This window comes from Macaca thibetana, chromosome 16, assembly GCF_024542745.1.
Source record: "Macaca thibetana thibetana isolate TM-01 chromosome 16, ASM2454274v1, whole genome shotgun sequence".
Classification (NCBI taxonomy): Eukaryota; Metazoa; Chordata; class Mammalia; order Primates; family Cercopithecidae; genus Macaca; species Macaca thibetana.
In genome coordinates, this window is record NC_065593.1 from 17,212,549 (window position 1) to 17,239,672 (window position 27,124).

The following is a 27,124-nucleotide window of genomic DNA, read 5'->3' on the forward strand; positions in this document are numbered from 1 at the left end:
AGCCCACTGTGATATGAGCACAGTGCCATGGGAACCAAGGAAAGTGCCTCTGTATCTCGCTGCTGGCCCAACAGTTACTGAAGGCTTCCAAGAAGGGCCTGATTGAGCTGAATACTGAAGCAATACGGGGTGGATTAATTCAACAGAGGAAAAAGTGTCATTCCAGGCAAAAGAAACAGCCTGTGTGAAAGCACTGCAGACATACCGCAGTGAGAGGAAGGCTGGAGAGGTGCACATGGGAGGAGATGGGAAAGGCACAGGTCTAAAAGGAGAGAGGCCACAGAAGGGCCTCGTGTGGCACGCAGCAGAGGAGCTGGCACTCAGTCCTTATAGATAAGGGGAGCCCCTGAGGAGGCTTAAATGGGACATGCCTTGATCATTTTTTTTTTTTTTTTTTTTTTTTTTTTGAGAGGGAGTCTCGCTCTGTCGCCCAGGCTGGGATGCAGTGGCCGGATCTCAGCTCACTGCAAGCTCCGCCGCCCGGGTTTACGCCATTCTCCTGCCTCAGCCTCCCGAGTAGCTGGGACTACAGGCGCCCGCCACCTCGCCCGGCTAGTTATTTTTTGTATTTTTTAGTTGAGATGGGGTTTCACCTTGTTAGCCAGGATGGGACTTGATCATTATTAATAATGAAAGACAGCTCGGCCAGGTGCGGTGGCTCACACGTGTAATCCCAGCACTTTGGGAGGACGCGGTGGGCGGATCACGAGGTCAGGAGTTCAAGACCAGCCTGACCAACATAGTGAAACCCCATCTCTACTAAAAATACAAAAATTAGCTGGGTGTGGTGGCACATGCCTGTAATCCCAGCTACTTGGGAGGCTGAGGCAGAAGAATTGCTTGAACCCAGGAGGCGGAGGTTGCAGTGAGCTGAGATCTTGCCACTGCGCTCCACCCTGGGCAAAAGAGCAATACTGCATCTCAAAAAAAAAAAAAAAAAAAGACGGCTCCCAGCAGTGCGGAGGAGGGATTGGAGGGAGGGAGTACAGTTAGGCTCCTTCGGTAATCCAGGTGAGAAATGACAGCCTAGGCCAGAGACGGAGTACTGGGGACAGATAAGAGGGAAGGGAAAGGAGAGAACCAGGGAGGCAGAGCTCCCGGGACCTGCAGGTGGGTTAGGAGGGAAGGAGGACAGAGTGTGGATGGCTGCTCGGATTCTGACTCCGCGGGAAGCTGGTGGGCCCTTCACTTGGAGAACTAGAAGCAGCATGGGAAGGGAAGATGAAACGCTCTGGAAAGCTGCCTGGAGTAGAGGTGCAGGTTTGATGGTCTAAGTAACTGCCAGATTTGGAGTGAGAGGAGCCAATGGGAAGGGGTTTGTGGAAGCAAAACAGGGTTCTCAAGGCAATGAAGAAGGAATAGGCAGAGGGAGAAAGGGAAGCAGGACGAAGCCCAGCGAGGGTTTCATGGAGGACCCCACAGTCCAGTGTCCAGTGTGATGAAGCTCAGGTAAGAACTGGCTGTGACCATGGAATGTGCCAGAGCAGAATTTGTGCTGGTTGTCGGAGCACACGGGGCTGAAAAGCAAAGCTAGTAAGTACAAGCCACAGCTGTGGCGCTGAGGGAGGTTACATGAGAGAAGTGGGCCGCTGAACGCACGCCTGGGGCAAGATCCAGGAGGTGGAGAGAGGTTAAGGGTACAAGAGGGGCAGGCGAGAAAGATGGCGGGGGGGCAGGCAAAAGGAGCCATGAGCCGGAGCCCAAGTGTAAGGAACAGCTGTGGCCATAGGGGCAGTGAGCACGGGTCTGCCAGTGGAGCGGGGGCAGCCTCCACTTTCTAGTCTGTGAATCTGGAAAGCGATTTAGTGAAATGAATGATGGAGAAAAAGGAGACAGTGACAGAGAGAGCGGCAGCTAGAGGATGCTGAGGGGGAGACTGAGTGGGAAAGGGAGCTGGGTGGAGGCTCTGATGGGGCGATGCACAGAGGGCACGGCACTGTCTGTGGTAGTGCTGGTCCCACTTCTGTCTGAAGGAGGAACACTCCTTGCCCCCATCTACCTTAACAAATAGTCAAGAGGTAACAGGTACGACATTTGCCAAGTGTAGGGCTTACAGATGACCCTGGAAATACAAACCACTGGACAAGCAGCAAGCCCAGCCCCCTTACGTTTGCAGCCCTGCCCAAACTTTAATGTCATGCTAACCAGTTACCTTGTAAGAGCTGGGAAACCACCTTTTGCTCAAAATGCAGACTTCTGCCTTTGAAAACACACCACACCTGATTTTAAGTGCTTAAAGGAGAGAAAATGTCGTTGCTTTAAATTGTTGCTTTGTTCAGAGACATCTGGATTTGCCGTATCCATACAAGCAAAAGCTTTTCCAAGTCCAGAATCAACCCATGCTAATTTGTTATTGCCTCTTACTGTGTTGGCCCAGCTGTAACCAACCCAGCAGGCTTTTGGTTGTAAATTCAAGTGGAAATGGAGTTGGTCATATTTGCGCCCACTGGTATCTGAGGGCTCTGAGGAAGATGGCCAGTAGGTCAAGGGGAATAGTGGTGAAACGCTGACCAGTACTGGGCAGGTGGCCGGCTGTCCCTCAGGCACCACAACGCTGAGCCACAGTGAGGGGCATGAGCCACATTTGCAGAATATAGCCAGAGTCCTTCCAGACCCTCCTGATTTGTGCCAGGGGGCATCCCAGGGCACACAAGTGTCAAGGGCCTACTCAGGTTCTCGGCAGAGCTCTCTGTGTGTTATCGACAGAAAAGGCTACAGCTAGAGTGGGAAGGAGCATGTGATGGCCAGAGGTGGGCAGCCTGTGTACTCCGCCAAGTTTGGGTGATCCAGGTCCCCACGATTTCTGTGTGGTGGGTTGTCCGGCATCTGGTCACTAGGGGGGCCAGTGGTTCTCACACACACGCAGCGGGGCTCCTTAGCACCTGGCTTATATAGCTTCCTGGGGACACCGATCCAGTCTCTGCTCACGCCTCCACTAAGGACAGACAGAAAGAGGATTTCTTCAGTGTGAGAACTCGCGAGTCTCTGGGAAGGGGAGGGCAGGAAGCAGTGGGCCTCTGGGAAGGGGAGGGCAGGAAGCAGTGGGCCTCTGGGAAGGGGAGGGCAGGAAGCAGTGGGCCAGGCCGTAGGAAAAGCAGAAGCCCACCAGAGTGTTTCCCAAGGCAGCAGGCACAGGCTACAGCGTTCAGCCCCTGAGCCTTCATGCTCTCCCCTGACTTCCTCCAGCTTACCCTGCAGGGCCACCACCGCCTTCCCCAGGCCAAGGGCACAGTCCATGGTTCCTTTCACTGTGCTCCCCAGCTCCTGCCCTGCCCCTTCTTAGGAGGCAGCACCACGTTCCTGCACTGGTGGCAACAGCTGTGAAAGGGCTTCCCCTGCTGGCCTGTGAGTTTCTCAGAAGCAGTGTCTGGGTGTGACCGTCCTCTTCCTTCCCCCACTACAACCCAGTGCAGGCCAGGGTCTTCACCTTCTTCTCTGGGGCACTTGGGTGGGGGTGGGCAATTGGCCACTGGCCCTTGGTCGCCTGGGTTGGCCTTCTCTGGGAAGCCCTTGGCATAGGATGTAGCTGCAAGCTGTCCTGTCCCCCACAGGTCCAGTCCTTGGTGGCACCAGGCTTCAGACATGGAGGATTCAGCTCTGGCCCAACATAACCTGAGCAACCTCCTATCTTGGGCAGAGGGACCTAGCCCATCTCAGGGTACCGGGTTCAGTCTCTGATGGACTCACAGGCCTTGCAAAAAAGAAACTGAGGTTCTTGGAACTGATGCCTCAGACAGTTTCCGGTGCCTCCTGTCAGAGAAACTGCCACCCAGTGAGAAAACATCCTACTTCTAGCTTACCACAAATAAGGCTGTCACCCAAATGCCTCCCTCTTCCACCCAGCCTCCATCCCATCACTGGGGATCCTTACTCCACACCTCGTCCCTGCCTTCAGTGCTTGTTCCTCTCAGTGTAATGGGAGATGCACACAGGTGAACAGAAAACAACAAACTGAGCTGAGGCACAGGGATAAGGCCCCTCAGTTCACTAGGGTGCCCTGGAAGGGTTTTGTGGGGAAGGCAGATCCTGAATTACTCAGTCATGAAAGCAAGAAGAGGTTCAGCAGACAGAAGGGAGGGCTATGGGGAGGGAAAAGGAGGCGGGTCCCAAGGGAGCAAAGTCAAGCATCTGAATGCATGCAGGCCTCCTGGAGTCTCCTCCGGGGGACCAGGGCCCTCTGAGGCCACCTGCATTCAGACCTGTGTCACAGGAAGGCCCACGCCTATCTTGGCTTCTCTCCATAAAGTGAGCAGGCCAGGTTCTCACAGTCCCCTCCTTCTTGAGATGATGACACTGGAGAAGCTGTCTCCTCAAAGCTAGTGGCCAGGAAGGAAGGAGCTTTCCTTCCTGCTACCTTTGCCCGTGCTCCCCTCATTTAAGGCTGAGAACTCCGAATTTGCAGTAGTTTTTTTGTTTGTTTGTTACTGTTTTTTTGTTATGTTGCCCAGGCTGGACTCCAACTCCTGAGCTCAAGAGACCTGCCTGCCTCAGTCTCCCAAGTAGCCAGGACCACAGGTGTTCTACCACGCCTGGCTCACCTTGTTTTTAAGACAGCAGTTGAAGCCATCACTGCATGTACCCTCCCCACCTCCTCGTCCCTCTCTCCTATAGAGAGGTATGATTTGTGCTGGCAAACAGGAAACCAGAGCCAGTGGATGGCGGAACAGGCCAAAGAAAGCAAGAAATCCTGCTTGTGCCTTCTCATTCCCGGGCCGAGGTTGTGTCAGCAGGATCTTTGGAGAATTTGGGAAAAATAAAAAGATGCCCAGGCCTCAAGTCCAAGTCTCAACCCATTCAGTTGAGTGGAGTGAGGTCTGACCATCCATAATTTTGGCAGTTCCCGAGAAGATCTAATATGCAGCCAAGGTTGAGAATTGTTCTCAGTATTTTGAAAAAGCAGGGGTTAACAGTCAATTCCCTGAATTCCCTGAATGCCGCAGGCAGGATGGCCTAGGAGCTGGATTTGGGACAGGCCGAAAGGAGCAGAAGGGGAGCCTGCTTACCTCTTCTGGGAGCACCAGAGCCGACTGCCCCTGGCTGAGCTCCACTCCGCGTTGCACGGCGGGAACGTCTGCTTCTCTTGCAGCTCTAGTTTGTTTGCCTCCAAGCCTCTGGTGATCGTGGCTTCCACCTGGGTCAGTGCCGGGGTAGGCAGCCCATCCTCTCCGTAGAAGCGTCCTATCACCCTTCCTGTGATGACAGGAAGGCAGATATGAGTGAGAGAGAGGGTGACAGTGAATAGATACTTAACTGCTGAGGCAGGGGTGGGAAGGCACAAGTTCCCAGGGTTTCTGACTTCAGTCCTGCTGGTGTGCGTTTATTAAGAACTTCTACTGCAGGGACTCCGGTGCCTTGCATACCAACCTCTCAACATCCTAGAAAACCCCACATAACTGCATGCCTGTTCTAGCTGTAGAGTCCTTTATTACAGAAACTATCAAATCTTTCTCACTTCCAGACAATGCTTCCCTGAGGGCAGAACCGTGCGTGATTCATTTCTCGATGCTTCAGTGTATTTAGAGCACACAGTGGGTATTCAACTAATGTTTGATGAATGAATGGCTTATTGGCTAACATGTTTATTATAATAGAGAGGGGGTCTCACTCTGTTGACCAGGCTAGTCTTGAACTCCTGGGCTCAAGTAATCCTCCCACCTCAGCCTCTCAAAGTGCTGGGATTACAGGCATGAGCCACTGTGCCCAGGCAGGCTAATATTTCTGCAGCTCCATTTTCTCCAACATCAAATTATTTTGCTTTATACAGATCATTTATTGAACTCAATGTCTGACAGTATCCTAGCACTTTATTTTACATATATGTATATATGTGTATTTACCTATGTGTATATATATATGTGTGTGTGTGTGTGTGTGTGTGTGTGTATATATGTATTTTTTTTTTTGAGACGGAATTTCGTTCTTGTTGCCCAGGCTGGAGTGCAATGGCGCACGCTCAGCTTACCACAACCTCTGCCTCCCGGGTTCAAGCGATTCTCCTGCCTCAGCCTCCTGAGTAGCTGGGATTACAGGCATGTGCCACCATGCCCAGCTACTTTTTTGTATTTTTAGTAGAGACAGGTTTCTCCATGTTGGCCAGGCTGGTCTCGAACTCCCGACCTCAGGTGATCCACCTGCCTAGGCCTCCCAAAGTGCTGGGATTACAGGCGTGAACCACTGCTCCTGGCAACCAATATTTTTTTACTCCTCCCAACAAACCTATGAGAGAAATAATTGTTTTCTTATTTGTAGGAGAGACTGGCAAGCTAAATAACTTGGGGTGGTCTACAAAGCTAGTGAATTAATGTGGCTCTAAGCCCATGCTCTCCCCTCCATTGCTCTCTTTTGGCTGTGTCCCTCAGGGGACGTGAGTGAGTAAAAACTGGTTTTCCTTTAAAATGCCTATCCAGATGTTTCCTTATAGATGAGTCTTGCTCTATTGCTCAGGCTGGAGTGGAGTGGCTATTCACAGGCATGAACATAGCTCATTATACCTTGAACTTCTGGGCTCAAGCAATCCTCCCACCTCAGCTTCTTGAGTAGATGGGGGTGCAGGTGTGAGCCACACTGTGCCCGGCTTTAAAGTGCCTGTCAGAATTTGTAGAAGTCAGGCCGGGCGCGGTGGCTCAAGCCTGTAATCCCAGCACTTTGGGAGGCCGAGGCGGGTGGATCACGAGGTCAGGAGATCGAGACTATCCTGGCTAACATGGTGAAACCCCGTCTCTACTAAAAATACAAAAAAAAACTAGCCGGGCGTGGTGGCGGGCGCCTGTAGTCTCAGCTACTTGGGAGGCTGAGGCGGGAGAATGGCGTGAACCCAGGAGGCGGAGCTTGCAGTGAGCCGAGATCACGCCACTGCACTCCAGCCTGGGAGACACAGCGAGACTCCGTCTCAAAAAAAAAAAAAAAGAATTTGTAGAAGTCTAAGCTATGGCAGCAGCCAGCAAGTGGTCCCCCAGCCTACAGGCCAGAAGGAAAAACAGGTCAGTTCTCAGTGCAGGGTCCTAACGTAGCCCAGTCCTGAGGTACAAATGGCCTTCAGAGGCAGCACCTGCCACAAGGCGAGAGAAGCAGAAAGGAAGCACTTGAGGGAGGTGCGACCGAGGAGGGAGCAACCCCTAAGAACTAGCTTTACGTTCGATTCTAGTGGCGCATATGTTCAGCGCATCTGAGACTCAGCTCATCTCTCAAGTCCAACGCCCTCCCTGACTTTCCCAAATCCATGTTGCCTCTAGCCTGTGACCCGGACTAGGAGCCTGGACTAGGAGCCTGACTTCTCCTCCTCTACATCCACATCATGCTCCCTTCCTTGCTGTCTGATCCATCAGAAAACCTTGTCAGTCCTACCTCCTGATTCTGTTGACTCCTTTCCATTCCCACTGCCATCACCCTCCTCCAAAGCACGGACCGTAGCACTGGCCTACCTAACTGCTCTCTGTGCCTCAGCTCATGCCCTCCTAGAGCCCTCTGTCCGTAAAACAACTAGGGGATCTTTTCCAAACATACCGTGGCACTCCGACGCCTGAGGAAAACCCTTCAATGGCTTCCTAAAGCAGACAGACAAAAATGCAAATTTCTTATCAAGGCTTCTAAGGCCCTGTAACCATTTAACTGATTTGCTTCTTCAGCCTCTTACAAGCTACGTCCCCCCTCGTTCACTGGGGGCTCCAGCACACGGGCTTCCTTTCTGTGTCTTGGCCGTGCTTCCCCACTCCCCACCTTCGGCACTGCTCTTCCCTGACCCGGGACACTCTCCTCAGGTCTCGGTGTGGCTGCCTCCCACTCACCTGCCCAGTCTCAGCTTAACGGTCCTTTTCTCCAAGAAGCCAGCCCTAAGCACCTGCTCTAAAGGAGCCAGAATTCCCGAACATGCGTCGCATCACAGTCTGGCGCGTGGTCCTATCTGGAGTTGTTCAATCTGTTTACTTGCTTATGATACCTCTCTATACTAGTGAGGCCCAGTGCTCAGAACAGCTAGCGCCCAGTGCGGTGGCTCACGTCTGGAATCCCAGCACTTTGGGAAGCTGAGCCGGGCAGATCACTTGAGGTCAGGAGATCAAGACCAGCCTGGCCAACATGGTGAAACCCAGTCTTTACGAAAAATAACAAAAATTTGCCGGGCGTGGTGGCGCATACCTATAATCCCAGCTACCCGGGAGGCTGAGGCAGGAGAATTGCTTGAACCCAGGAGTGGGAGGTTGCAGTGAGCCAAAATCGCGCCACTGCACTCCAGTCTGGATGACAGAGCAAAACTCAATCTCAAAAAATATACAAATAAATAAATAAAACAGCTTAGCATAGAGCATTCCTTTTAAATACTTATTAGATGAATGAAGAAAGGAATCAGGGCCCAAATCACAGGCCTGCAGTCTATGAGTTGGCCTAGCACAGAATTTCCCACTATGGGGTTTGGGGTGTCTGTGTTATATGGTGACAAGCCTGTCTTGGTTGAGTTTCTGACATGAGACCCAAAGAGAGGACAGTAGTAGCAGAGGCAACAGAGGAGGAGTTCTAGAAGCTGTGTCATGAGAATGGTGATCACCAGTGGCTGCATCTCCAAGCCAATCCTGTATCCACAGCATAACCAAGGCCATCTTGTTTTCGCTTGAGGCCTGGCCATGTTGGCTGCCAAGATGGCTTCCTGGCTGCCCTCACTTCAGTATATACCCTTACAATAAACCTTCATCCACTGATGTATCCTCAGGGTTACTGGTAACCTGAAAGAGCCTAATATGGCCCCTATCCTACAGAATGAGCTAACAGGGGCAGGAACTGGACTCAATTCATCTCTAGTCCCCCTGAGATCTAAACCTTAACTTATGAAGAGTAGGTATTCAATAAGATCCTGACATCAACTAAAATCCTTCTGAGGCATTTCCCACCACGTGCCCCACCCCATCCTCAACACATTTTACATCATTCAGACAAGAACAGTTCACCTGCCACACCAAACACATCTGGAACACTTCTAGTGTGCTCCCAAATCTTAGTATGAAGGATTTGGCCTGGCATTCTTTGCCCATTTACAGGACTCTGTTTTTTGGTTTTTTTTTGTGTTTTGTTTTTTTGTTTTTTGAGACAAGGTCTCACTCCGTCACCCAGGGTGGAATGCAGTGACGTGATCTCGGCTTATTGTGACCTCTGCCTTCCAGGTTCAAGTGATTCTCATGCTTCAGCCTCCAGAGTAGCTGGGATTACAGGCGTGTGCCACCACACCCTGCTAATTTTTTGTATTTTTAGTAGAGACATGGTTTTGCCATGTTGGTCAGGCTGGTCTTGAACTCCTGACCTCAACCAATCCAACCACCTCGGCCTCCCAAAGTGCTGGGATTACAGGCATGAGCTACCAGTCTGGACTCCATTCTTATTCTTTTTCTTCTTTTTTTTTTTTGAGACGGAGTCTCATTCAGCCACCCAGGCTGGAGTGCAGTGGTGCAATCTTGGCTCACTGCAACCTCCGTCTTCCGGGTTCAAGCAATTCTCCTGTCTCAGCCTCCTGAGTAGCTGGGGTTACAGGCACCCGCCACCACACCTGGCTAATTTTTGTATTTTAGTAGAGATGAGGTTTCACCATGTTAGCCAAGCTGGTCTTGAACTCCTGACCTCAGGTGATCTGCCTGCCTCGGACTCCCAAAGTGTTAGGATTACAAGCGTGAGCCACCGCTTCTGGCTCTCATTCTTTTCTATTGGGTTTTCTTTTCTTTATTAACCCAGTAATGTTTCAACCTCGGTTTGGCAACTTCATTGAGAAAGGGAAGAAGCCAGCCCTCTGAAGTGCAGGTGAGTAGAGGTCAGTGCTTTCAATGGTAGACAGGGCTGTGGTCTCAAGACTGATCTTGGGCAGACTGGGAAAATGAAGGACGGCGTGCTGCAGAGGCCCACAATGGACAGACACAAACTTTAGATATCATGAAAAAGCCTTGACTGATTGGATGTGGCGGGAGCCGAGGTGTTAATAAAAATGCCAGGGTTCTCAGAAAAGGTAACTCAAGCAGTGATGACAGAAGCAGAAATTCAGAGGCATTAAGGAAAGAATTCTTCCAAGTTAGCCCTGTTTCGATGGTAGAGTGACACTGGTGTTCCTCAGGAAGCCAGTCGTGTCCAAGTAGGACTTGTGAGAGGCGGGGGCTGCAGACAGATGGGAGAAAGGGCTACAACCATCCCACATGTCCGTACTTGTGAAGCAATCTAGTGTTTAGTGTCTTTCATTGAGGCTGGAGTGCAGTGGTGCGATCTCGGCTCACTGCAACCTCCGCCTCCTGGGTTCAAGCGATTCTCCTGCCTCAGCCTCCTGAGTAGCTGGGACTACAGGCGTGCGCCACCACGCCTGGGTAATTTTTTTAATTTTTTAGTAGAGACAGGGTTTCACCATGTTGGCCAGGCTGGTCTTGAACTCCTGACCTCAAGTGATCCGCCCGCCTCGGCCTCCCAAAGTGCTGGGATTACAGGCGTGAGCCACCGCGCCTGGCCTAGTGTTCAGAGTCTTTAACACTGCTTCAGAACACAGTTTGGTGTGTTTTCATTTGAGAAACAAGTCCCTCACGTAGCACCGGTAAGTAGCAAGTGCAGTACCCTACACAGTGGTTTGATTGACATCACTACCACCTGGGAGACAGCTCACTCAGGAAGTTTGTCTCCTCCTAGAGGACCACATCAAAGGGGATTTGTGGAAACATAAATTTAGGCTTCAAGCCTTTCTGGCTGTGTGCTGAAGCCTGATGCATACAGCACAGTGAGACGGGGAAGCTGCCCTTTTGGAGCTGGTTGTTCAAGGATGGTGCAAGCAATCACTGGCTGTGCTGAAACTGAGGCCAAAGCAAACAGCTTAGTAATCCTCTCCCAAGACTAAGAGGGGCAGAAACAGGTGCCCATCCATCTCCTTCTGGGCGTCTCATCCCTATTCTAACAACCAGAATTTGAAGTAAAACAAATCCATGGCTGTTTTTCAGATTTTAACCTAGAGCCCAGTCCCTAAAAAATCTCAGCCCCCTAAAAACATTGCAGACGATCAAATGAAACGTGTGACCTGTGGACTACTTACCAACACATACGTAATTCTTCTCATAGAATGAAAGCCAATGTTGAAGTGTCAGCATCTCAGAAGATGACAAATCAGATATATCATCCACAAGGCCTGCTTCAGAATAGTCCCCAGTCACAAATGCTCTGGATGCATCTCGGCCTGAAAGAGAGAAGTTTCCATCAGATCCAGTTGTAAATGACTGACACTGTCCCCACTCAAGAATCTATTTTCTTTTCTTTTCTTTGTGTTTTTTTTTTTTTTTGAGACAGAGTCTCGCTCTGTTGCTCAGGCGTGCAGTGGCATGATCTCAGCCCACTGCAACCTCCACCTTCTGTGAAAGAATCACTTTCAAGTGATTCTCTTGCCTCAGCCTCCAGAGTAGCTGGGATTACAGGTGCCCACCACTATGCCCAGCTACTTTTTATATGTTTTTAGTAGAGATGGGGTTTCACCATGGTGGCCAGGCTGGTTCTGACCTCAGGTGATCCGCCCACCTCGGCCTCCCAAAGTGCTGGGACTACAGGTGTGAGCCACCGCACCCGGCAAGAATCTGTTTTCTGAGAAACGTCTCTTGACAAGCCCCACTCCTCATCCCCAGGAAATGGGGTCCCACCACCTCCTCTGTGACAGATGCTCCTACACCTTGGACACACATCTCTTTGGCATTGATCACATTCTTTCATTTACCTTCGGCGATATTTAACACAGCTGACTGCTTCCCTTGGCCTGGTTTTCCTCCTACTTCTTCAGTTCCTCATTGTCTACCAGCCTTAGGGGTCAATTACCATCCACACCGCCACACTTGACAATCTTATCCACACCTGTGGTTTCAAAGCCCATGTACAGGCAAAGATAGCCACATCTGTATCTTCAGCTCAGATGTCTCCCAAGGCTCACACCTGTATATCCAACACCACTTAGATGTCTCACAGACATCACAAGATCAAAATGTTCACACTGGCTGGGCATGGTGGCTCATGCTCATAATCCCAGCTCCTCAAGAAGCCAAATAAGGAGGACTGCTATGACCACACCACTGCACTCCAGCCTGGGTGACAGGGTGAGACCCCATCTCTCTTAAAAAAAAAAAAAAAAAAAAAAAAGTCCACATTGAACTCATGATTATCGGCACCCTCACAGCCAGGAAACCTGTATCTACTGCAGTACTGCCTGTCTCAGTAAATGCCAAACAGTTGCTCAACCCAGGAATGCAGTTCTTTTTGTGTGTGCGTGAGACAGAATTTCACTCTTGTCGCCCAGGCTGGAGTGCAAAGGCACAATCTTGGCTCACTGCAACCTCTGCCTCACGGGTTCAAGCAATTTGCCTGCCTCAGCCTCCCGAGTAGCTGGGACTACAGGCACACGCCAACATGCCTGGCTATTTTCTGTATCTTTAGTAGAGATGGGGTTTCATCATGTTGGTCAGGCTGGTGTGGAACTCCTGACCTCAGGTGACCTGCCTGCCTTGGCCTCCCAAAGTGCTGGGATTACAGGTGTGAGCCACTGCACCGAGCCTGGGGAATGCAGTTTTTTTTTTTTTTGAGACCGAGTCTCATTCTGTCGCCCAGGCTGGACTGCAATGGCGCAATCGCAGCTCAGTGCAACCTTCACCTCCCAGGTTCAAGCCAGTCTCCTGCCTCAGCCTCCCGAGTAGCTGGGACTACAGGTGCCCGCCACCACGAACAGCTAATTTTTGTATTTTTAGCAGAGAGGGGGGGTTTCGCCACATTGGCCAGGCTGGTCTTGAACTCCTGACCTGAGGTAATGTTCCCACCTTGCCCTCCCAAAGTGTTGGCATTAGAGGCATGAGCCACTGTGCCCAGCCTGCAGTTCCTAACACTCCCTTCATGTCACATCCAGTCTCCAAGTCCTGTTATTTTCTTCCTAAGTAGTGTTCTTGTGTCAGTCTACCTGTCTCCACCCACATCTAAGCAAGCCCAGGCTGCCATCCTCTCTCACCTGAACTACTACAGTAAACCCTGAGGGAGACCTCCCCACATTCATTCTTGCCCCACTAATCTGCTCTTCATACCACACTCAAATGATATTTTAAACATAAACTGATCATGTCATTCTCCTGCCAAAGAATCCTCAGAGGCTTCCCTCTGCTCTACGAGAATGTCCAAATTCCTGCACCAGCTGCCACCAACGCTGCCTTGCCACGTTCCTTTTTTTTTTTTTTGGAGACAGAGTTTTGCTCTTGTTACCCAGAATGGAGTGCAATGGTACAATCTCAGCTCACTGCAACCTCTGCCTCCCGGGTTCAAGTGATTCTCCTGCCTCAGTCTCCTGAGTAGCTGGGATTACAGGCATGTGCCACCATGCCCAGCTAATTTTTTTTTTTTTGAGACAGAGTCTCGCTCTGTCACCCAGGCTGGAGTGCAGAAATGCTCACTGCAACATCTGCCTCTGTGGTTCAAGCGAGTCTCCTGCCTCTGCCTCCCAAGGAGCTGAGACTACAGGCACACACCACTGTGCCCAGCTCACACAAACATTTGTACATGAATGTTCATAGCAGCATTATTTGTAACAGGCAAAAAGGTAGAAAGAAACCAAAAATCCATCAACTGATAAAATGTGGTATATCCGTATTATTAGAATTATAATATCTATAGATTATTATTCAGTCATAAAGGAATAAAGTACTGCTGCTACATGCTGATACACCATGGATGAACCCTGAAAACATTATGCTAAGTGAAAGAAACCAGACACAAAACGCCACATGTATGACTCCATGAAATGCCCAGAATAGGCCAATCGACAGAAAAAAAAAGTAGATAGTGGTTGGCAAAGGAAGGAATGAGGAGTGACTGCTAATAGATAAGAAGTTTTCTTTCTGGGGTGATGAAAATGTTCTAGAATTAGTGGTGACATTTTTACAAGTTTCTGGTTATATTAAAAAAAAAAAAAAAACACTGGGCCGGGCGCGGTGGCTCACACCTATAATCCCAGCACTTTGGGAGGCCGAGGCGGGCGGATCACGAGGTCAGGAGATCCACACCAACCTAGCTAACACGGTGAAACCCCATCTCTACTAAAAATACAAAAAATTAGCTGGGCATGGTGGCGGGCACCTGTAGTCCCAGTTACTGGGGAGGCTGAGGCAGGAGAATGGCATGAACCTGGGAGGCGGAGCTTGCAGTGAGCCAAGATTGCACCCCTGCACTCCAGCCTGGGCAACAGAGTAAGACTCCGTCTCAAAACAAACAAACAGCACTGAATTTTGGCTAACACCTGTAATCCCAGCACTGTGGGAGATCGAGGCAGGTGGATCACTTGAGGCCAGGATTTCCAGTCCAGCCTGGCCAAGATGGCGAAACTCCATCTCTACTAAAAATACAAAAATCAGCCAGACGTGGTGGCGCACACCTGTAATCCCAGCTCCTCGGGAGGGTGGGGCACAAGAACATTGAATTCAGGAGGCGGAGGTTGCAGTGAGCCAAGATGGCACCACCGCACTTCAGCCTGGACAAACAAACAAAAAGGCTGGGTGCAGTGGCTTACACCTGTAATCGCAGCACTTTGGGAGGCTGAGACCGGTGGAGCACTTGAGCTCCGGAGTTGAAGACCAGCCTGGCCAACATGGTGACAACTTATCTCTACAAAAAATACAAAAATTAGCTGGGCATGGTGGTGCACACCTATGGTCCCAGCTACTTGGCAGGCTGAAGTGGGAGGATCGCTTGAGCCTGGAAGGCGGAGGTTGCAGTGAGCCGAGATCACGCCACTGCACTCCAGCCTGGGTGACAAGAGCGAGACTCCATCTCAAAAAAAAAAAAAAAAAAAAAGAAAAAGCACTCCAGAAATCAAAGGTTTTATGCCCACACTTGTGCAAACATCCAACGACATCTCCAACAGCACGGGATAGGGCAGCGCAACGAAAACTGCCTTCACTTTGATTCCAGTCCCAGCTCTGCTTCTAACTCACTGTGTAGCCCTGAGTAAGTCCCTTCCCCTACTGGACTATCTCAGGGGCTTTGCGAGACCAACTGGACTTCATTCCTTTTCTGTCAACCCTTGTATTTCCCTAGACAGAGGGAAAGGGCTTGTATTTTAAGTTTTAGAGGGAGCTTCCCAACTCCCCTAAGATAATGACAAGTGGAAAATGCTTCTTTAATATCAGCCTAGTAGCTGATCTTAGGCCTGCCCTGCACTTTTTTTCTTTTTAAATTTTGGAGGTCAGTCCCGCTGGCTGGCAAGGCAACATCTGTAAAAAAGCACTAGGCTGGGGGTCCAAGTCCATGTTCTGTCAGTACTCAGGTGTGAGGGTTTTAGGCAAATCACATCCTTTTAATCCCCTCAGCTGTAAAACAGGGACACCAGCATAAACTTAATTTGACAAATGTTCCTTGAGGCCTAACATATGTACAGCTTTGTTCTACATATGAAGGACTGTAAAGGGTACTGGACCCCTTTCCTGTGCCCTAACCTCATAATCTTTTCTAAGGAAAGTAAACAGGTGCATCTGTACTAGAAGCAGGAATGACTCAGACCAAATGTACTATATGACGGCCATAAAGGAATGAAGTATTGAGGCATGCTCATAAACCACGGATGAACCTTGAAAACAACACGCTAAGGGGTGGGGGGGAAGACAGATTATTTCGGACCCGGGCATAATGAAGAAATGGTTGGAATTAGTAAGGAAACTATGAGGGTAGAGGCGGGGCGGGATCTCATTTATCTGTGCCCTGAGAAGTCTGGCACACAGCCCGTATCCTCGGCTTCCGACGGTGGGTAATGGTTACCAAGAGAGAAGACATGTTTCTCCAATATAAGTCATGCAGGGCGGTGGTGAATGACAGAGCTGGCCCACAGTCCCGCCAGAGCCAGAGAGCCCAGAAGGATGGTGCAGCTCGGAACCGCCCGTCGCGCGGGTTTGATGGACGTGGGGTGGGGTGGGGGGTGCGGGCGAAATAGATGAATAATGAACGAACCACGCGCAGGTGGCTACCGGCTCGCGCCAGCGGAGGGAAAGGCGTGAGCAGCCTCGCTGATACCTGCGAAGCCGCTATAGTGGGACCCAGGCTCGTAGTGCCTCCGGCCGGAGGACACATCGTAGACGCGGCCGAGCAACGCCAAGTAGAGGCCAGGGTCCCCTGGGCCGCCGCGATAGCGAGACAGCTCCTCCGGTATGAAAAGGCGAAAGCCAGCGCGGGGACCCCACCAGCCCATAAGCCGTGCTGCCACCACCGCTGCTGCGGCTACAGCCAGGCCCAACAAAAGCCCACGGCCTCCGAGCCTCGGCATCGATACGGCCGCACGCGCACCGCACTGCCCGAGTTGCCGCCTCTGGCTACAGCCAAGATGGCGGAGACGCCGAGAGTGACGTCATCGGCGCGCGCGCTCTCGCTCTCCTCGCTCGTGCGCGCGCTCCCTCTCAGCTCGCTCTGTCTGTATTCCTGGCTCTGGCGATACTGCGACTTTTTCCTTGTACTTTTTTTTTTTTTTTTTTTTTTTTTTTTTTGGAGACAGAGTTTTAGCTCTTGTCGCCCAAGCTGGAGTGCAGAGGCGCAATCTCGGCTCACTGCAACCTCCGCCTCCCGGGTCCAAGCGATTCTCCTGCCTCAGCCTCCCGAGTAGCTGAGACTACAGGCACGCGCCACCACGCCCGGCTAATATTTTGTATTTAGTAGAGACGGGTTCACCACGTTGGTCAGGCTGGTCTCGAACTCCTGACCTCAGGTGATCCACCCGTGTCGGCCTCCCAAAGTGCTGGGATTACAGGCGTGAGCCACCCGCGCCTGGCTCTTCTCGTACTTCTTGGCTTGCAGGTTGTCAGCCACAACAAAGATGGCGGCAGCAGAGGCTGCGGAATGACGTAGATGTTGAGACAGACTCGTCCTCTGGGAAATCAAGGTTGCACCCTTTGAGGCGGTGCTCCCCGCCTAGCTGTCGTGAGTTGGTAGAGGCCTGCTACCTACGTGACGGCGCCTTTGCGACAGCAGTCGTCGCTTGACGGCCAGGAAGCCGGAAGCCGCAGCCGCCGCCGTCGTCTCCTCCCCGTCCCCGCCCGCCGGCTGCTGTCGGAGGTTGACAGGTCGAGGCGGGGAGGCGGCGGCGGCTGCAGAGCCGGGCGCCCAAGACGGAGACCTCATGGGGAACGCTCCGAGTCACAGCAGTGAAGACGAAGCGGCAGCTGCCGGGGGCGAGGGCTGGGGCCCACACCAGGACTGGGCCGCGGTCTCGGGCACGACCCCCGGCCCGGGCCTCGCGGCTCCAGCGCTACCGCCAGCCGCGGCGCTGCTGGAGCCGGCGAGGCTGCGAGAGGCTGCCGCTGCGTTGCTGCCCACACCCCCCTGCGAGTCGCTGGTGTCGAGGCATCGCGGCGCGTTGTTTCGCTGGCTGGAAGAGCGGCTGGGCCGCGGCGAAGAGTCTGTCACTCTGGAGCAGTTCCGGGAGCTGCTGGAGGCTCGCGGCGCCGGCTGCTCTAGCGAGCAGTTCGAGGAGGTCAGGGCCGGCAGGCGACTGCGGGGGTGGGGCAGGGCGGTCGCCCCCAGGGGACTAAAGGAAGAGGTGGGCATTTGCTTTGGAGAGGCCACGCGGGGACCCATATGAGGTGTTCCCAGCTTTTCACCAGGCGTTTGCTTCGTCTCTCTCTGTCCTGTGTGAGAGGTCTGGAAAGCCTGCATGAGGCCGTCCTTGCTCTGAAGAGCTGGACAAGCCCAGATGTCTCTGTATGTTGTAATGCAGACCTTTGTGCAGTTGATGGACGCTACTCTCTGGAGACCTTTTATCAGGTTCTAGAACAGTTTGGAGAGAAAAGAGATGTGAGGATAGGAGGAGTGGTCATGTCCACGTTTTTACACGGCACCTTCCGAATTCAGTGTGGGCACCGAATGAGTGTGGAAAGACAGTAGTAACGTACTGGAAAGGCTCACATTCTGAAACCTATCCTCCTGATGCAAAAACTAGCTTTCCCAAAATACACATTGGTTTGTAGACCCTTAAAGAACTATATGTTAGACTCATTTAAACTTTCATAGGATCTGAAACTGATAGGCAAATACCGGGTTTCCTACGTCATTTCGCAATTACAAGTGAATACTTGTAATTATACGGTTCTTTATATAATCACCAAGATCAGGTGTGCTAAATCATTAAGAGCAAATTGATTTGGCAACAAAATATTTTCCTTGGAAGGCATCTTGGGAGTTATCTACTGGGTACTTCACTTTGAGTTGACAAGACTGATCCAGGGTTACCCAGTGAATCATTAGTAAAACTGAGACTATCACCTGGATCTCTTGCTTTTTTTTTTTTTTTCTTTCTTTCAATTTTTATTTTAAATTCAGGCGTACATGTGCAGGATTTGGATTTGCAGATTTGTTACATAGGTAAACTTGTGCCATGCTGGTTTACTCCACAGATCATCCCATCACCCAAGTGTTAAGTTCAGCATCCATTAGCTATTCTTCCTGATGCTCTCTCTCCCCCCACCCCCACCCTATTTTTTGTTTTTAATGTCTCACTACCTCCTTCCTGGGATCCTATTTCTTTTAACTCCACGGGATGACAAAAAAGGTACTTAATTTGTGAAAATGAGTCAGCCAACCATGTAGAATCTTCAGTGGCCACGAAGGGTGAGTACATAAAGCAGTAAACCAGCAGGTACTTGTAATGCCTTTAAACGATTCTGTTTACTTGAAAATCAGAGGCTTTTAAAATATTTTAAGAATGTCTTCCTGTACATGGCCAGAATTCAGATAATGTAGTTTGTGTGTTTCTTATGAAAAAAGAGCCTTTGGCCGGGCGCGGTGGCTCAAGCCTGTAATCCCAGCACTTTGGGAGGCCGAGACGGGCGGATCACGAGGTCAGGAGATCGAGACCATCCTGGCTAACACAGTGAAACCCCGTCTCTACTAAAAAATACAAAAAACTAGCCGGGCGAGGTGGCGGGCGCCTGTAGTCCCAGCTACTCGGGAGGCTGAGGCAGGAGAATGGCGTAGACCCGGGAGGCGGAGCTTGCAGTGAGCTGAGATCCGGCCACTGCACTCCAGCCTGGGCAACAGAGCGAGACTCCGTCTCCAAAAAAAAAAAAAAAAAAAAAAAAAAAAAAAGAGCCTTTAAGGCATCCCAGCCCTTAAAAGTAATAGTCATGGCCGGGTGTGGTGGCTCATGCCTGTAATCCCAGCACTTTGGGAGGCCAAGGTGGGAGAATCATCTGAGGTCAGGAATTCGAGAGCAGCCTGGCCAACATGGTGAAACCCCATCTCTACTAAAAATACAAAAATTAGCTGGGCCTGGTGGTGGGTGCCTGTAATCCCAGCTACTTGGGAGGCTGAGGTGGGAGAATCGCTTGAACCCAGGAGGTGGAGGTTGCTGTGAGCCAAGATCGCCCCGCTGCTCTCCAGCCTGGTCCACAGAGCGAGACTCTATCTCAAAAAAAAAAAAAAAAGTCATATTAGTTAGTGAAAGATCTCCTTTTTTTTTTTTTTTTTTTTTTTTTTCCCCAAGAATACATGTAGCACCTTCCCTCTAGTATCTATCTGTATTATAAGAATATGAAGTGGTCATGGAAAGAACCATGCAGAACTGTTCAAGGAGTTGGCACTTTGCAGATTTGTGCAAAGGCAAATGGAGAGAAACACCGTTTACATTCTGAGATGAGATCTGACAGAAATAGAACTTTATGTAGAGTTCATAAGGTCAAGGTGTGGTTCAGAAATCACTGAGGGGTTGTGGCATTATTGTTCACTGAGCAAATGTTTATTGGGCGTATATTGAGTGCCACTCACTTGGATGACAGTGGACAAAGCAGATACTTGCTCTTAAAGAGTATGTAGTGTGGTGGAAGAGACAGGTATTAACCCAGTAATTGTAAGATATGGTGAATGTTAACCAAGGGAAGGTATAAGGAATAAGTAGCAAGTGTATTTAACCTCACCTAGAGCTCAAGCAAGAGTTAGCTGAGAACCTAACATTTCAGCCACAGGTGAATGTTGAAAGCAGACAGTGTTACAGGAGGTAGTAACAGCGTTTCAGGCAGAGGAAATTGTATCCACAAAGGTCCAAAGTCCAGAGAATCTGGAAGAAGTCTGGTATGGTGTATTAGGGATAGACAAATCTTTTTCAAGGGACAGAAAACCTAATGCACCAGTGGTTAAAACAGAGAGGCTGCTTTCTTATGAAAATGTTCAGGTAGGCAGTCCAGGGTTGATGTGGCAGTTTTATCATCATTAGGGACATGGCTTCATCCATCTTGTGCTGTCATCCTCCACAGACATCTTCCACTTGGTAATTCTATTGACTCCTTCTCCTGTCATTTTCCACATTCCAACAAGCAAGAAAGGGAAAACGGAAGGAGAGAGCTATGCTCACTCTCTTACGGGCACAGCTTACATCCCATAGGCCAAAATTCAGTCACATGGCTGCATTCAGCTGTGGGAGAGGCTGGGATTCTTTTTCCATGGCCATATATTCAGCTAAAACTCAGGACTTAATTATCGAGGAAGGGGAGAGAAAATATTGAGTTATATTTGGCAGTCTTTGATTCCCATAGCTAGGTCATACAATTCTGTGAGTGAGGCTTAGCCTAGGTTTAAAAACCTGATCGTGATAATCTCACAGTGGCTACCCTCTCTCTATAATCTCACGATGGCTGCTCTGTCTGTAAGGACTAGTAAGTTAGGACTAGCCAAACAATACAAGAATTAGCCATGCATTTGATTCCGTGCTTTAAAAATGTCTGTCCTTAGACTTGAGTAAGTATATGCTTTCGTGTATACTTACACAGTTAATTCTGTGTTGTTAATCTACATCTAAGCTTTTGAGAGTATATTGCTGTATTTTACTACAAGATGAAGGGCTTGTGAAATAATAGAATGTCTTTATGGTAGCAACTAGAATGACAAGTTGTTTCTGTCATTCATTTTTATAAGAGCTGACATGGTAGAACAATTGCCATGGCTGTGCATGGTTTATTATAGTGCTGAGAGTTTCCAAGTGTTCCATGTTTCTTCTTTGGCTTCCCAGCTTACACTGCCATTAGTGTCCACACAGCTGTCTTGCTTTCAAATTCCTGTGACCTCAGTTACTTGAGGAGGTATTATGAAGAAGTTCTTGGAGTTGGACCATGGACCAAAGTCTGAAGCCTTATCATTTTATAGTACAACACACCTTTTCTCGTGGTAGGTGTGGTCCAGGGAGAAAGGACTCTTCAGTGTGTTCACAGGGAGCAATATTTAATTGACTGCCATGTAGAGGGGAAATAGAATTAAAATTAAGTTCTTATTTCACATCAGAGGTTATAGATTAGATATTTATACCCTTAGAGTATGATTCTAGAAAATCTAGGGCAGAAAAGTGTGCTGAGCACAGGGTGATAACAGATGGCCCTAAAGTGAAATTTCATATGAATAGGTCCTGTTTTACTAATTTGCCACATAGTTTTGGTGCCTGCTTTGTGAAATTCGTGGGGTGGTAAGCTGTAACGGAAGGGCCTTTTTGATTCATCTCTGTTCATCGTCTTAGCGCAGTCCCGGGTGGCTGCCAATGCCCAGGTGCTTTGGGGGACTGTGGAAGTTGTAGTCCACACACACTCAAACCTAGTATTTTATATTCAGTCTGTAACCTTTTAATAATAAAATATTTCTTGACATTGAAGGAAACAGTTAAATACGGTTTTCGTGAAAACTTTAAAAAGTTCTTAGGCACTTTTGGGTGTACAGGAAGTTTGTAGAAAAGCCCTATGCCCATCTTCGTATTATTATGTGAAAAGTATTAGTCAACTTATTTAGAATGGCTTTGAGCCCAGGAACTCTGCCCGCAGGAATATGCAGATGTGATTATCCGCCCTTTTAAGACTATAGACTGTAAGAGCTGTGTGTGTGCACCTTAAAGCAACAGCAGGCTGCCAGCTTGTCTTGCCCTCAGCCGGGAGCCCTCGGCTCTCCACTACCTGAGGGACCAAATCTGTATTTGTCTGAATTGGTTGAACCCCATACATCAGCCTACCTCTCTTACCTAATTTCCCTTCCCCACCTGCACCAGCCCTGTGCTAGCTAGTGGGATACCTGCTTTGTCCCTAACTCCCTTACCTAATTTATCTTCCCCCTGCACGAGCCCTGTGCTGGCTAGTGGGATGCCCGCTTTGTCCTGTGTATGGACCTTGCTGTCAGTTCTTGAAGATTCCCCACCTTGGCACTGTCACCTGGTCAGCACCATGTCTTCTGTGGCTTGATTAAGATAGTGTCTCCTTAATGGTGTTTCCAGCCCTACACCTGAGGCTCCCCTTTGGCACTTGGAGCATACCGTCTGGCCTTTTGTCGTGCAGCTAGGCTGAGGCCGCCAGCCACCTGCCTGCACTACCATTGTACACAGGATGTCTTTGGTAAGGGATGGCTGGCTGTGGATGGTGATAAGGCAGTACAGGAAAGATCCTTGGTGAGTGGAGATGATGATGATGATGAAGATGATGATTATTTTGAGACGGAGTCTCTGTCGCCCAGGCTGGAGTGCAGTGGCGCAATCTTGGCTCACTGCAAACTCCACCTCCCAGGTTCACGCCATTCTCCTGCCTCAGCCTCCTGAGTAGCTGGCACTACGGGTGCCCACCACCACGTCCAGCTAATTTTTCGTATTTTTTAGTAGAGACGGGGTTTCACCATGTTAGCCAGGGTGGTCTCGATTTCCTGACCTTGTGATCCGCCCGCCTCAGCCTCCCAAAGTGCTGAGATTACAGGCCTGAGCCATCGCGCCCGGCCGAGTGGAGATTATTTTTGCTCACTTCGGCTTTGCGTGCTTTGCTGTGGGAGAGTTGATGGTATTGGTTTCTTTGGAGAAATTCATGACCTAGGAGAGCTTTGGAGGAAAGGCCACACAGCTCTTTTGTCTCTCCCTGATTTCCAGAATACCACCTCACCATGGTACTGCCTTGCTTTAGAAACTTCAGTGGCTCCCCATTGCCTTCAGAATCCCATCTGAATAGTGGAGCAGCCTTTACACTCTTATACCTTCTACCCTTGTCTCCCAGTGCTCTTTAAGCAGCCACTGTATTATCCTGTTTCCCGTGTGTGGGAATTTTGTCCTTTGCTCTCATTCTCTCCTGTCTGCTCCTTGCTCCATCCTAAGCCCACTCCAATTTCAAGGACCACAGAGAAGCACTTACCAGCAGCATGGAGTTTGAGAAAGGCTTCACCAAAACAAGGCTTGAGAGGCTGGAAGAATTTGCCTGGCAAAGGAAGAAGGGGATACTTCGTTTGGAAGGCATAGCATATGCAAATATACTGAAGTGAGAGGGCATGGCACATCTTGAGAATGATACTTTAGCACCTAGTCTAGAGCCTGAACCGGCTGGGACCTTGGTACTCATTGCCTGCAAGCTGCCCCTCCCCTCCTCCAAAAAGGGACCCCTTTCATAACAACCTGGGCGGGTGTAGTTAGCTTGTCACAGCATCAGCAGGTTTGCCATGTTACGAGTCTGCTCATTCTGCTGTTCTTTAGACTGAGCTTGAGAATTGGGCCTCGAGCCAACCTGCTTGTGAGCAAGTTCTAGTTCCACCATTCTCAAGCCAGGTGACTTTGGTCAACTTACTTGACCACAGCATCTCAGTTGCCTCACCCATTAAAACAAGCTCACCTGCTCAGTGCTCAGTAAGTGTTGTAATTGGTACTGTTACTGTTTTCTATGGTTGTAGTTCAGTTCCAAGATGTTTATTCCAGCCTCTATAACAGTCTTTTTTTTTTTTTTTTTTTTTTTTTTTTTGAGACGGTGTCTCACTCTGTCGCCCAGGCTGGAGTGCAGTGGCACAGTATCGGCTCACTACAAACTCCGCCTCCCGGTTTCAAGCGATTCTCCTGCCTCAGCCTCCCGATTAGTTGGGATTACAGGCGCCTGCCCCCATGTCTGGCTAATTTCTGTATTTTTAGTAGAGATGGGGGTTTCACTATGTTAGCCAGACTGGTCTCAAACTCCTGACCTCAGGTGAACCACCCGCCTCAGCCTCCCCAAGTGTTGGGATTACAGGCATGAGCCACTGCACCCAACCTACAGCTCTTTAAATACTTTATTTTAGATAAGGATATTCTTTTCTTTCTTTCTTTCTTTTTTTTTTTTTTTTGAGACAGAGTCTTGCTCTGTCACCCAGGCTGGAGTGCAGTGGCACAATCTCAGCTCACTGCAACCTCCGCTTCCCAGGTTCAAGTGATTCTCCTGCATCATCTTCCTGAGTAACTGGGACTACGGGCGTGCACCACCACACCCGGCTAGTATATATATGTGTTTTTCATTTTTGGTAGAGATGGGGTTTCGCCCTGTTGGCCAAGCTGATCTCTAACTCCTGGCTTCAAGTGATCTGCCTGCCTCAGCCTCTCAAAGTGCTAGGTAGACAAGGACATTCTTACAGATGAGTAACCTGAGGCCTTGGATATGTGACCCACCCAGTCAGTGGCAGAAGTAAGATCAGATCCAGAGTTTTTGACTGATGGAGTGTATTTCTTTCAAGTGGAGTCGCCATGCAGCCTTCTTATTTAAGCCAGTGCATTGCATTCTAGTGTTGCGATCTCAGCTCATTGCAGCCTCCACTTCCCAGCCTCAAGCGACTCTCCAGTCTCAGCCTCCCGAGTAGCTGGGACTACATGTGCCCACCACCAAACACTCAGCTAATTTTTGTGTTTTTTGTAGAGATGAGGTTTCGCCGTGTTCCCCAGGCTGGTCTCAAGCTCTTGAGCTCCAAGCAGTCTGCCCGCCTCAGCCTCCCAAAGTGCTGCGATCACAGGCGTGGTCCGCCGCTCCTGGCCTGGTCTGTGAGGCTTTTGGTAACCATTTTCATGTATGTAACGTGGTCTTGATCCCAGTAGTGGTTAAGGAGGTTAAACAGGAATGGATGAGGGCCTGAGCCTTTCTCATGCTGTCCTCAGGCTAAGGCAAATAGATGGAAATCTGTAGTTCAGCCAGCCCACTTTTCTGTCTCTTGTCCACAAAGTGGATCAATATGGCTTTCTAACTAGATTGTAATAACTTAACTGTTTTTTTTTTTTTTTTTTTTTTAGACGGAGTCTTGCTCTGTCACCCATGCTGGAGTGCAGTGGCACGATCTCGGCTCACTACAACCTCTGCCTCCTGGGTTCAGGCGATTCTCCTGCCTCAGCCTTCTGAGTAGCTGGTACTACAGGCGTGTGCCACCACACCCAGCTAATTTTTTGTATTTTTTTTAGTAGAGACGGAGTTTCACCATGTAAGCCAGGATGGTCTCAATCTCCTGACCTTGTGATCCGCCCGCCTTGGCCTCCCAAACTGCTGGGATTGCAGGTGTGAGCCACTGCACCTGGCCTTTTTTTTTTTTTTTTTTGGAAACAGAGTCTCGCTCTTGTCACCCAGGCTGGAGTGCAATGGCACGATCTCTGCTCACTGCAACCTCTGCCTCCTGGGTTCAAGTAATTCTCCTGTTTCAGCCTCCCGAGTGCTTTCAGCCTGCTACCACACCCCTCGGAGTCTCACGCTGTTGCCCAGTAGCTGGGGATCTCGGCTACAGGTTGCCTGCAGCCTCCCTAGGACTACACCCGGCTATTTTTTTGTATTTTTAGTAGAGACAGGGTTTCACATGTTGGCCAGGCTGGATCCCGCCCGCCTCTCGAACTCCTGAGACCGCGCCCTCATTTTTTGTATTTTTAGTAGAGACAGTGATCCATCTGATCCATCCTCGGCCTCCCAAAGTGCTGGGATTACAGACGTGAGCCACCGCACCTGGCTGTAATAATGTTTTTTTGAAGTTTACTAGGCATCATCTTGTTCATAATCTTTTGGATCCTTACAACAAGCTAGGGGGAAAAAAGGTTGGGCAAGATGCCGAATTGAGACTTCAGGAGGCCAAGAGTCTTGTTCCAGATCTCATCATGGAGAATAAGTGGTAAATCTGTCACAATCGTGTAATCCAGGTTTCTTGTTTTAGTTTGACACTGTTAAACTTTTTGTCTCCCACCTGGTACCTGTCATAGTGCCTGCACTTGGGTGCTGCCAAAATAGTGTCATGTGGGTGGCAGAGCACGTAGTGGGAAGGTGGTATAGGAAGAGCCCTGAATTAGGGAGGAAGAGGAAGAGTACAGCAGACCAGGTAGCATCTGTGTGGAGATGGATGTTGGCTTCATGGAAACAGGGAGTGTTACTCTGGTTTTAGGGAGGCAAAGGTAGACTTACTCTGCTTTGCACTGTTAGACTAGACCTAGAGTACTGAGATGAGTTTTGGGCCCCACATTCCAAAGGCAGTGTGTTTCATACTGCCCCTTTAGTGGGTTGGAAATCTGTTTAGTGAGTCTTAACCTGCTTATTAAAAAAATGAAACAGAATGGAATGGAATAGAAAATATCAAGCCAGGTGTAGTGGCTCATGCCTGTAATCCCAGCACTTTGGGAGGCCAAAGCAGGTGGATCACAAGGTCAAGAGATCGAGACCACCCTGGCCAACAAGGTGAAACCCTGTCTCTACTAAAAATACAAAAATTAGCTGAGCATGGTGGCATGCGCCTGTAGTCTCAGCTACTTGGGAGGCTGAGGCAGGAGAATTGCTTGAACCCAGGAGGCGGAGGTTGCAGTGAGCCAAGATCGCGCCCAGCCTGGCGATGGAGCAAGACTCCGTCTCAAAAAAAAAAAAAAATAGAGAAAATATCAGAGTACATTGTAACTGATGAGAAAAAGTATTGCATTGTTTCTTGGTGTGTAACAGAAGGTGACTGACCAATCTCAGAGACACTGGAGAACGGATTCAGGCAGTACAGAGGCACTTTTTTTTTTTTTTTTTTTTTTTTTTTTTTTTTTTTTTTTTTTTTAGATAGAGTCTCACTCTGTTGCCCAGGCTGCAGTGCAGTGGTGTGATTTCAGCTCATTGCAACCTCCACCTCCCGGGTTCAAGGAATTCTCCTGCCTCAGCCTCCTGAGTAGCTGGGACTACAGGTGCCCCCCACCACGCCAGGCTAATTTTTTTGTTTTTAGTAGAAACGGGGTTTCATCATGTTACCCAGGCTGGTCTTGAGCTCCTGGGTTCAAGCGATCCACCCGCCTTGGGCTCCCAAAGTGCTGCAATTACAAGCGTGAGCCACCGCGCCCGGCACAAAGGCACATACTTTAAGAGATTTGTAGGTCCCATATATAAGAGAACTTATGTAG

At 49.7% G+C, this 27,124-nt stretch overlaps 2 protein-coding genes across 3 annotated transcripts in view; one reads left to right on the forward strand and one right to left on the reverse strand.

Moving 5' to 3' along the window:
• Positions 1–2,108: 2,108 nt before the first annotated feature.
• On the reverse strand, positions 2,109–16,924 carry LOC126939758 (neuferricin). The gene is made up of 4 exons (XM_050765434.1): positions 16,024–16,924; positions 11,039–11,179; positions 5,004–5,190; positions 2,109–2,935 (listed from the first exon to the last, which is right to left on the reverse strand). Exons 1-4 carry the CDS (start codon positions 16,271–16,273, stop codon positions 2,719–2,721), a joined length of 795 nt encoding a protein of 264 aa, XP_050621391.1. The 5' UTR covers positions 16,274–16,924; the 3' UTR covers positions 2,109–2,718.
• Positions 16,925–16,986: 62 nt separating this feature from the next.
• ZZEF1 (zinc finger ZZ-type and EF-hand domain containing 1) overlaps positions 16,987–27,124 on the forward strand; it is a 140,828-nt gene continuing 130,690 nt past the window's right edge. Inside the window, exon 1 of one of the 2 annotated variants that reach the window (XM_050765152.1) lies at positions 16,987–17,473. In XM_050765152.1, the coding sequence (XP_050621109.1) occupies positions 17,120–17,473 (354 nt within the window). In that variant the 5' untranslated portion in view covers positions 16,987–17,119. The remainder of the gene's footprint in view (positions 17,474–27,124) is intronic. The other variant, XM_050765151.1, reaches the window with a different exon arrangement.